The 12,006-nt window shown below is 39.3% G+C and overlaps 1 protein-coding gene across 5 annotated transcripts in view; it reads left to right on the top strand.

The window, feature by feature from the left end:
- The window catches only part of ZFX (zinc finger protein X-linked), a 65,225-nt gene that overhangs the window by 47,074 nt on the left and 6,145 nt on the right, over window positions 1–12,006 (top strand). For all 5 annotated transcript variants that reach the window (XM_060002178.1, XM_060002179.1, XM_060002177.2 and 2 more), the window contains 4 exons: window positions 9,917–10,066; window positions 10,287–10,430; window positions 10,896–11,048; window positions 11,588–11,728. In XM_060002178.1, coding sequence (XP_059858161.1) covers window positions 9,917–10,066; window positions 10,287–10,430; window positions 10,896–11,048; window positions 11,588–11,728 — 588 coding nt within the window. The remainder of the gene's footprint in view (window positions 1–9,916; window positions 10,067–10,286; window positions 10,431–10,895; window positions 11,049–11,587; window positions 11,729–12,006) is intronic.

The raw sequence follows: 12,006 nt of genomic DNA, 5'->3' as shown, positions 1-12,006 counted from the left end.
TGTTAATTATAGCAACCTTATAACGTTGGTGTTACCACTGTTTTACAGATTGGGGAACTGAGGCTCTATTTAAGTAACTTGTCCAAAGTTACACATCCAGCTAGCATTAGGGTGAACATTTGAAATCAAGTGTGTTTTATTCCAAAATGTCTAGTCCCCACTCTCATATTGCCCTTCTTCATGTGTGTGTGTGTGTACAAAGTTAATACTACAGAGCAGTAGAGTTTGGGATAAATAGTGCTTATTGGTGGACAGAAGAGGCAAATAGAGTTCCAGTGATTTACTAAAATTTGCAGTATTACTGCATACCCAATTTCAAGGACGTTAGGAAATAATTTAGAGGGGGCGTAAACATTTTCTTATTTAACCCATCATAGCAGAATCTACTCAGGCAGCCTCCAAACCCTTTTCCAGTGTTTTTCTACCTCAGAAATGTTATTTTTTTCAAATTTATGTTTACATGAGAAAAAGGAATTGTGTATAAACTATTATTTTTATACTCTTGCCCATGTTTACTTTTTCTTTTATCTTTATTCACAAACATTTATTGATAAGCCACGATAAGCTAGGAACTGTGCTAGCCGTTAGAGATAAACAGTGAAAGTCTCTGACTTTAAAAGTTCACAGTCCTGGAGAGAAGACAGACAGAAGCAGATAATTACAGTTTAGTGTGAAAACATATATAACTGGATGTACAAAGCATTTTGGAAGCACTAAGGGAAAAGATGTTGGGAAATTTGGGGTACACTTGGGTGAGCTAAATGCTATGAAAGTGTTACAAGCCAAAGTTCTGTGGAAGCTTGGTTGAAGACATAACTGAATTTATTTCATCTCTACTCCTGTGCATTTCCTTCCCTCTTACATTGTTTTGAAGCAAATTCTGCACGTCATTTCATTCATAAGTATTTCAGTATATAGTTCTGAAAGATAACGATTTAAAAAAAAATAAACAGTAATACCATTATCACATCTTTAAAAAATAATGTGGGGTGAACTTAATTTGAAGGGGGAATGAAATGTTTAGTGGGCAGCCGAGGAGGGAGGAATGGCAGAGAGGAGAGCATGTTTATTTGGAGGGAGCTGGGAAAGATCTGTGAGTGTTCAGAGACTTCTTCTTTGGGGTGCAAATAATGTCTCTGATGAGGTGAATGGAGAAAATGATGAGAAGTGAGTGGCAAAATGGGGAAAGGCACAGTCATAAAGGCTCTTGAATATACTAAGAAACCTGCTCTGCCTTTTTGATGTGGGGAGTTGTTAGAGGGTTGTAAGCAGATTAATAGTAACATGATTAGATTTACAGTTCAGAAAAGTAACCTTAACGGCGCTGTCGAGAGCAGACAAGGTAAGAGTAAAATCAGAAACCAAAAAGGCACGCTATGGGAGGAGGTTGTAGTAGTCCAGCTGAGGAACAGATGATGATGGTTTGAAATAAGGTTCTATCAGTAGAGTTTGACGGAAACTGCTTCATGACATACTTAGAAAGTAGGATTTGGATTAAATTTAGGGTTGAGGAAGAGGGAGGGTTTGAAGCTCCCTCTCAGGCTACTGGCTTGTGCAGCTGGGCAGATGGTAAAACCATCACTAGAAGCAGAGCACATTAGACAAGCTGAGGGTCTGTATACATGGTTGCTGCCTGCCGCTGTCTACTGTACAGCTACAGTGTCAGCAGCACCCCGCGGATGCAGTGTGTGGTGGCCCTGGCCTTCTAGTTTAGGTGTTTTGACCAGTTGATCTGATGTTAGCTCCTAATTAAGCACAACTTTTGTCATAGTGTAGACATCCAATAAAAAGTTGTTCGGGGAATGAATGATAAATAAATCCAAATCTCTATATGTTTAATGCATAAACTCTGAGGATTAGTACAATCTAATGACTTGTTTATTGATTCTAGGGGCTATTAGTATAGGAGACATGGTTAAATATTTGTTTATTCCTTTGTTCTGTGGGCTGATTGTTGCATGTGTATGTGTCTTACCATTTTTTTAATATATGCACTCTATCAGTTTTCATCCTTAAACCATTTGATAAACCACAATAAAATTTTAGAATTTAAAAAATACATATCCACATGGGAATATTTCTGAAATGTGAGAGAAGTCTTATTTATTGAACTAAGACTATTTTAGAGAAGATGTCTAGCTTGTTCTGGTAAAATTCAAAAAGGTTTGTGTTAATCCATCTAAAATTATTGTCTTTACTGTACGCATTCTGAAATTTATTTAGAAATCAACACTAAAATTAGTGAATTAAGCTCTCAACTTAACGTCCAATCAGGATGTCAGATTTATACTAAGAATAAAGTGCTCAAATAAGGTAAAGATGTTGTAGTCCTTCCCTCTCCCCACAACAAGATTGTGTTAAAAAGTCTACATCTTGCAAGTCTTAGAAGCAGTTGGAGCTTCACATTGGCCTTGTGATTCATATTTACTGTTTATCTGCTTGAGGCCTAGATAAAAATTGTCTGATAGCTTTTGCCCTTGGAACAGATCTCTGATTACTTGGTGGGATAATGGAGTTGGTCAGTGGAGAGAGAGGAGGAGAGAGGAAAGAGGGAGAGAGAGAACATGGCTGTCCTTTCATAGGGATCCTAGAGAAGCAACATGGTGTATGGAAATAGCACCTGTAGCTTAGAGTCAGCCAGCCTTCAACTTGGATGCCATTCCTGCTTCTCAGCAAGTTACTGACTTCACTTTGGCCTTAGTTTCCTTATTTGTGCAAAGGCAGTAATACTACCTGACCTACAGAGTGGTTGTGAGAATTAGAGGTCATGCGCACCAGGCATCCAGCACAAAGCATGCCTGTCAGTAACTACTGGCCATTGGTGTTATCCACACAGAGTATCTCTGTTGGTGGCATCCACTGGGCTAGCAAGACTAACTCTGGACTGGCTTCATTCAAGACCTTCCTGTTGTCCCATCAGGGGATTTTGGGGTAAAGGCAGGCAGAGGGTGGGATTGTAATAGTCATTCCTTTTCCCCCTGAATTGGTTAAGAAGTCAGTTCTTGCTTAACTAGTTCTTAATTAACTAGGGGTCTTAGACCAATTCAGTGCAATTTGGCAAATATTTTTCATTAATTATATCTCTGACACCATGCTGGAGATCACTGTAACTTAGGCACTTGAATGTCTCTGTTGCATTAATCCCTGTCTACAGAATAAGACTAATTTCATTAAGCCTTTGAACCCGTCTAGGAAAGTTTCAAGAATTAAAGGAGATTAGATTATAACCAATTCTTTCAAATCTTTTATAGGCTATATAATAAAATTAAGATGAAATTTTAACCTCAGAAGGAGGGTTCTTGAGGAGGAAGGTAAGAGTGGGAGGTCTAAAAGTGATCTTTTTTCCTGTACGCAGGCCTCCCACTGTTGTGGCCTTATCCGTTGCGGAGCACAGGCTCCGGACGCGCAGGCTCCGACGCGCAGGCTCAGTGGCCATGGCTCACGGGCCCAGCCGCTCCGAGCGCAGCATGTGGGATCTTCCCGGACCGGGGCACGAGCCCGCGTCCCCTGCATCGGCAGGTGGACTCCCAACCACTGCGCCACCAGGGAAGCCCTAAAAGTGATCTTTTAAATGTGTTTATCTACTAGAGCACTTGCTGCCTTGGCAGAATGCTTCTTGCATGTTAGTCTTTTAGGTGCTCCGGTTTCACATCTGTAAAATGGAGATAAAACACTTAAGTCCTGGGGTTGTTGTCATTGATTTCATGATAAAATATAGCGAAACTACCCACCACAGTGTCTGGGACATAACAGATGATCGTGAGCTTAGGTATCCTTTTAGGAGGAACTACCCATCCATGGTGTCTTCACTCTCCAATACCACCCGCCCACACCGGAACCCTAAGGATGTCGAATACCAAGTTTTTTTGTTTGTTTGTTTGTTTTGTGGTACATGGGCCTCTCACTGGTGTGGCCTCTCCCGTTGCGGAGCACAGGCTCTGGACGCGCAGCCTCAGCGGCCATGGCTCACGGGCCCAGCCGCTCCGCGGCATGTGGGATCTTCCCGGACCGGGGCATGAACCAGTGTGCCCTGCATTGGCAGGTGGACTCTCAACCACTGCACCACCAGGGAAGCCCGAATACCAAGTTTTTATTCCATAGTTTTTCTTTTGATTGGATTTTGGTTTAGAGGTTAAAAAAAAAATTGAAGTGATTAGGTAGTAAGATGACTGTTGGACTCATCAGAGTAAGTTAGAATAGGCTCTTGGTTCAGAGAACCAAATTCTCTCTTCAGCAGCAATACTGAGGTACGGTTTTATGAAAAGGCTTGGTTTCCCACCTAAACATCAATCCTAACATTTATAACCTGGCACTCTTGTTAAACCTTTAGAAAAGATACGTATATTCAGGCTGTCCCTTGAAGTAACTTATTTAGGAAGTAAAATCATCTTTATTTTTCTTTCAAATTAAGAAAATAATCTGTTTCAAGATCTATCAGGTAGCTTCCGGTTCTGAAATGCTGGGATTTACTGACTGATCCATGTCCTCCTTGTGGGTACTGGTCATATAAAGACTTCAAGCTTAATTAGACTTTGTCATTGAGACTGATTATGCCCTTATAGCACGGGTTTTCTTTCTTAATTGTTTGTGCCTTCTAAGAAATACACTATCAAGTTTGACTTACTTTTCTGTCCAGTTTTTTTCTTTGACTTCTCCTTTTTCCAGTGACTCCCCTCTTGAAGCTTTCTGTCTTTCTGATCCATTCTGGATTAGTTGCGTTTTAGGCTTACTATAATGCAGACAGTTTTCTAAAATTTTCCTTTTATCATTTCCTGAGACTAGTCCAGTGTTTTCTGGATCCCTGTGCCATGTTCTTCCTTGATTTACTCCCTTATTTTACTGGGCCACATATTGAAATAACTTCCTAAGGAGTCTAGATTTGTATACTAAAAGTATTTTTTCTTTTCTACCCTTTAAGTTGATTGATAACTTGGTTAGGTACGGAAGTCTAGGTTGAAGTGAATTTTCCCTGAGAATTTGTGATGGCATGTTTCACTGTCATCCAGCAATTGGTTTAGAAGCCTGATGCCATTTTGATTCTCATTGCTTTGTAGATGTTTCTTTTTCTTCTGGAAGTTTTAAAGATCATCTCTTTATCCCTGTTGGTCTGAAATATCATAGGGTTTTGTTTAGTTAGGTGTGGGTCTTTTTTCTTTTCTTTTTTAAATATTTATTTATTTGGTTGCGCCGGGTCTTAGTTGCAGCACATGGGATCTTCGTTGCGGCATGTGGGATCTAGTTCCCAGACCAGGGATCAAACCCAGGCCCCCTGCATTGGGAGCACGGAGTCTTACTCACTGGACCACCAGGGAAGTCCTGTGGGTCTTTTTTCATGTGTTGTGTTATCATGCATAGTGAGCCCTTTGAAGATTCATGTTCTTCAGCTCTCTGAAATATTATTTTATTTAATATCAATATATTGCAAGATGAATTAAATATATAGTTTCTAAATTGCGCCAACCACACTTCAAGTGCTCAGTAGTCACATGTGGCTAGTGCAGATATATGGAACATTTCCATCATCGCAGAAAGTTCTCTTGGTTAGCACTGACCTGAAGGCTCAGTGAAATTGCAAACATGATCTCTTAAAACTCAGAGAAGAGGGCTTCCTTGGTGGCGCAGTGGTTGAGAGTCTGCCTGCCGATGCAGGGAATGCGGGTTCATGCCCTGGTCCGGGAAGATCCCACATGCCGCTGAGCGGCTGGGCCCGGGAGCCATGGCCACTGAGCCTGCGCGTCTGGAGCCCGTGCTCCGCAACGGGAGAGGCCGCAACAGTGAGAGGCCCGTGTACCGCAAAAAAAAAAACAAAAAAACAAAACTCAGAGAAGAGATACAAAGGTTCAAAAAATGTATTACAAGACAATAGAGGCAGAAAACAAACTGACAGAATTCAGAAATAAATTGAAAAGTAAAAATATGATCAAGATAAAAGCTACCACAGAAACAACTATAAGCATAAATATGCCTCAGTATATATAACCGGGGGCAGAGGGACACCTGGCTTTAGAAAATCACAAAAATGAAATGGTTAAAAAAAGATATAAATGATTATGGAGAAGATGGATAGATATGGGAGACAGATAAAGGAGACAAATGCACATAAGTGAAATTCCAGAAGGGAATAACTGATGAATTAGAAAAATATTTATAATGGAAGAAATTTTTCTGAAATAAAGATTGGACTCTTCAAGGAACTTTCCTGAAATAAAGATTGAATATTTCTTTCAAGAAGTTAACAGAATGATAAAACCACTAAGTCATAATCACAGTGATGTTTAGTGAACTTTGGGGATAAAGTATTATAGGGACATCCACACAGAAATACTCAGTGCTAGAAGACAGTGGAACAATCTCTACAAAGTTCTGAGAAAATGTAACTTAAGATTATGGTACGCCTGTATTTTGCTATAGTTTTGCTATTGCTAATGAGATCGTTGATAAACCAAATTTTCTTCAGCTTTCAAGTTTAAAATACCAGATGAGATGTAAAGATGATTATTACATAAGGCTTGAGGAAACTGTGATGCCAATTTTCGTTTTTTAAATAGAAAAAACTGAGAAGAAAATTTACTACCTAATGATGCAATATCTGGTTAGTGAGACTATTGGTGATTTTTTTAATACTAAATTTTATACAGTGAACATATATTTCTTCAAAAATCAAAAGATGAAAATAGAAGTCTGAGTTCTGAAGACAGGTACCTCTTCACTCTCTCTCCCACCCCTCACTTATTTACTGACTGGGCAAATCACGTATCATCTCAGAGCTTTCCTTTCTTTATCTGGAAAAGGTAAGAATCAAATGAAATAAAAGTACATAGAAATGCTAAGGAAATTGAAAAGTACATAGAAATGCTAAGGAAATTGAAAAGTACATAGAAATGCTAAGGAAATTGCAAAATGCTATGCAAATGGTAGTTATTATTAGAGGTGGCCTTAATTTCCAGAAATTATGCTCTTCTATTTTGGAGAGGCCTTATTCTGAAGCTTTAGTTCTTCATTACAGCATTAGAAAAAGGCACTTATGCAGAAATCATAAGTATGATGACTCAGTTTTATCAAAGCCTTCTTTGTCTGTTTTTAGAAATTCATTTTTAATGGTAACTTTAAAATCACAGTGAAATTTTTAGTACTTAACAGGACCACCAAAATGTTTTTTTTTTTTAAAACAAATCACTTCTGTAATATTTCATATTCAGAATAATTTCATAGGTTGAGTTAGTGGGACACATTCTCAAGGTGAAAATCTGAAGGTGAATTCTACTTCTGTCTGATAATAGAATAGCTTTGCTAGGCTTTGGTAAGTCTGTATATTTCAGATGTGTTTCCCACACATGTATGAAAGCAAACAAATGTCTTACTCTAAGTTACAGGTAAATGCGTGACATTTTGCAAGCTCCACAGTGATTGGATTTTGGTCATCAGAGGTTTTATCTTATGAGTACCAACAAACTCAACATATGCAAAAACAGCTAGCCTGACTTTGTTCTTTGTAAACACAAGGACATTTGATTTTCCAGTACATGTTAGAATCAGTTTTGACAAACCTTGCCAAAAGAGGCCAAGCTTCATCAACAATACCAAACTATTCAGAGATGAGTTCTCTGAAGACGTACAGATTTATTCAGGACTCTCCTGCTAGTTTGGTGAGATCTTCAGCCTTCTAATGGCATCTCAGTTTGAAGTTCCAAAGCCACCTTTAAGAAAATAACAGTGGCCCTGTCAGCTGGGTATGTCATAGAAATATTTAGCTTTGAAAAAGGGTAAGTACACATCAGGCCAGAAATAAGGACATAATGTCGATTCTTTCCCTGTACAAGTCATTTTTATAAAGCATAGTCAAGATACTTGAATTTAGGTAGTTATATTCAGTTCAGGGAACCTCTCTTAGTTCTTAAAAACCACAGAGAATTTAACCAGCTGGTCTCTTTGAACCTTCATATCGGTAAGCTTGTCCTGGATCAGCTCATTTTCTCTAGCTTCTCAAGCTCTTAACCCATCTGCCATTCTCTTACTGGTGACCAAGGCCCTTACCTCCTGTTTCATATCCACAGTTGAAGCCACCAGCCATGAATTCTTCCAACTTTGTGCATTACAGTCTTCCTTTCCCTTCTCTAAACACAACATAAGCTTCATTCCCATCCATGTTTAACTTCTCAGGTCTCAGAAGGATAGCGTATTTCTCCTCCTATTTAAGGAAAATTCCTTCATCTTTATGCCTTGTTTCATCTTCTCCCTGTTCTTCTGAGATCTTGATCCCAAAATTTCACCAGGTTCTCTGGCTTCAGCCTCTCACTTTTTATTGTATTTTCTCTCACAGACTGAGCATGCTTGAGTATTTTTAATCAATTAAACAGAAAAGTCCTTGATCCTGCAATGCATTCTAGTTTCTACCCTTTGTTCTCCATTTTTAAATTGGACTTTTTGAAGAAATTCACACCTTCCATTGAATCCTCAACCCCTCTAATCTGACCCTATATAGCCTTCACTACACTGCTCTTCAGCAGGAACACCAGTGACTTCCAGGTTACTGTTGTCAGTGCAGACATTCCCCTTTGACTTGGGTGCATGCTGCATTATTGCCATGGGCCTTACTAGGATTCTTGGAACTTCTAACTCCCTAGCTTCCTTTATGACCTTCCACCAACCTGTCCAGCTTTCCCTTCTCAGGTTCCTTTGTGAACTCTTCTTCTTGTCCCTCCCTTAAACCATGACATTCCCTAGGATATCCTTAGCCCACTCTTTCCTCACACTGCAGTTTCTCATTGTGATCCCAAGGCTTAGTTAACATGGAACCGATGGCTCCCAAATCTGTGGGTCAGCCTTCAGCTTTCAGATTTGAGTATCGAGCAGCTGACTTCACATCTCAGTCATTCCTTGAATCATTGATTCATCAGTATTCTGAGTGTCTGCTATCACCAGACTCTGTCTTAAAAGACTGAATAATTAAAATACAGATTCTGCTCTATCAGTGGGAAAGATGGAGGCAACACACCCCTAGTGACAACACAGTGAATCGTATACTCTGCGAGAAACAAGCAAAAAGTTCTGTGATCACAGAGGGATAGGGACAGGTACTGGCTCTTAGAGCTTTTAGGGATGTTACCCTTGGACCTTAAGTTAATTAATTAAACATGCAGAAGAGAGATACTTTCTCTAATTTCCTTCCATTTCTTCCTCCAGTCATTCAGTCACCCATATCAGAAATCCCATGGTTATCCTTGGCTCCTTTTGTCATGTTCAGTTTTCAGTTGGGCACCAGGTTCTGCGATTTCAGTCCTAAGATACGACTCAAGTGTAGCCCTCTTCCCCATCCATACTACCTCTGTCCTAATTTTTGAGGCCTTGTCACCTGTTACCTGCATTATTGCAGTAGACTCAAAACTGATATCTCTGCTTTATGTTTTGATCCCTTTGAATCCACCTTTCTCAAGGCCAGCATGGTGTAGCAGAAATGGTGATCTGACCTTGTCACTGCTCTGCCTAAGAGTCTCCCACCACCTACAGCAGAAGTTCTCAAACTGCTGATCAGAATCCCTGGGGCAGGGTTCCTTTAAATCTGTCTATCAGGCCCCACCCCTGCTAATTCTGATTCTGTAGAACTGCTTGGCGAGGGCCTGTGTTTTTAAGTTCCCTGAGAGGTTGTGACACCTGACCAGACTGAAAAACCTCCTGCCTACCAGGGTCAAGCATGAGCCCCTCTGCCTGGTTGTACAAAGCCCTCTGTGACCTGGCTTTAGCTTAGCAGTCAGCCACATTTCTCACCATGTGCTGCATGTGTACTTGTTTAGGTAAAATCATCCAATTTTATGTGAATCAAGTTAGAGATTATATTTGTAAAAAGGGCTTTTGAAAATGGTAACTTTTATTTAAATATCTGCTATTATTATTTGTCATGTATTTCCTGCCTTTTTAGTGGATGATGCTGGCAAAATAGAACACGATGGTTCCTCTGGGATGACCATGGATGCAGAGTCGGAAATCGATCCTTGTAAAGTGGATGGCACTTGCCCTGAAGTCATCAAGGTGTACATTTTTAAAGCTGACCCTGGAGAGGATGACTTAGGTAAGAGGAAACCTTCAGCATAGTATACCTCCTGATCAAACACTTCAACCTAATTATTTTTTGGTGGTTTAGACTGAGAATATTTGTAATCTTTTCTGAAGATAACATTTTAAGCAAGGGTTCCAATATAGCAGTAGAAAAGTATGTAAAATGTAGTAAGTGAAACAGGTGGAAATGAAGTCTTCACATAAATTCTTGGAGCCTTCATCTTGTCTGATAGGTGGCACTGTAGACATTGTGGAGAGTGAGCCTGAGAATGATCATGGAGTTGAACTACTTGATCAAAATAGCAGTATTCGTGTGCCAAGGGAAAAGATGGTTTATATGACTGTCAACGACTCTCAGCAAGAAGATGAAGATTTAAGTAAGTAGGTGGCCTTTTTGTGGGAGAGAATTTTATGTTCCTGTAGCTCTATTTTTTTTTCTTTTTTAAAAAAATATGGCCAGTATCTGAAGGAAACAAGTAGGATTATTGTAGAGATTATTATTCTGCTGTATTTCAAGGGAAGCATCAATGACTTATTATGTGTGCTTAGAATGTTGCTTTAAAAACAAATTAAGGAACTATATTCAGTATCCTATAATAAACCATAATGGAAAAGAATATGGAAAATAAGATTATTAAAAAAGCACATTATGGGAAAAGCCAAGAAATGTAAGATTCATTCAGTAAATATTTATTGAGTGCTTACTACGTGAAAGCTATGTTCTAGGTATATAACATGTGAACCTTCTTTCTACTTGTCTATTAACTGAATTCAAGTGAAAATATCTTTTCCTGTGATCTCTGTAAACCTGGTCACACAAGTTTCTATAATTTTCTACTCAGATGTTGCAGAAATTGCAGACGAAGTTTATATGGAAGTGATTGTAGGAGAGGAGGATGCTGCTGCCGCAGCGGCAGCCGCTGCTGCACATGAACAGCAAATCGATGACAATGAAATCAAAACTTTCATGCCAATAGCATGGGCAGCAGCTTACGGTAAGTCGCGTTGCAGCTCTTGGGATTGAATTGGTTCTTGAACATGAATTCATGATTGAAAACGGTTTCTGTGGTCTTAGGTTTCAGAAATCTGAAATACCAGTACCCTGTAAGGGTTATTTGATTTGCATAAGAGTAGAGGAAGATTATAAAGTCTACTTTTTGTCTTTATTTTTAACAGGAATTTCCTTCATGTGTATATTACGTAGAAGGAAGTACTGCAAGAAGTACACAGGCTTTCAAGCTGAAACTTTTCATCTTGATTATATGTGGCCCATGACTTTACAATTTTGGGAGACAACAAGGGAGTCCATGGCCATGGGGCAAAATGCTGACATGTGTTTTTTAGATTTGGAAGCTAGGCATTTCCTATGGTCTTGCCATAATAAATGTGGTCATAAAACCCATTACCTAGAATGGGGAATTTCTGTCATTCATGAGTATCATGGCTAACTTTCGTTGTTATAGTTAATAAAGAGTCCCTAATTCTTTATAATTTATAATACTGTATAATTTTGTTTTTTAATGCGCATTGTTAGGTAATAATTCTGATGGAATTGAAAACCGGAATGGCACTGCAAGTGCCCTCTTGCACATAGATGAGTCTGCTGGGCTTGGCAGACTGGCTAAACAAAAACCAAAGAAAAGGAGAAGACCTGATTCCAGGCAGTACCAAACAGGTGAGGGCACATGAGTTCCACAGCGCAGCGTGCTTTGCGAGCTCTCAGATGAAACTCTAGTGTGTATCCCCAAAGGTGTTGTGATGACATTTTAGCTGCTAGACCACATAGAGCTTTTGTGTATTGAATTTGAAAATATAATTTTAAGAATTCAGTGATATTCATGAATGATTTCCTTGGATTAAAAAAAGAAAAAAGGGGGAGCGGGTAAAACATGGATGAAAAAATTCAAAACTCGGGTGATTTTTATGTGGATATGAGAAGAAATCCCTCAAAGA

The sequence above is a fragment of the Delphinus delphis genome, chromosome X (assembly GCF_949987515.2).
Source record: "Delphinus delphis chromosome X, mDelDel1.2, whole genome shotgun sequence".
In the NCBI taxonomy this organism is placed as follows: domain Eukaryota; kingdom Metazoa; phylum Chordata; class Mammalia; order Artiodactyla; family Delphinidae; genus Delphinus; species Delphinus delphis.
Note: the sequence above shows the minus strand (reverse complement) of the source record. Positions and strands in the feature narration are given on the sequence as shown.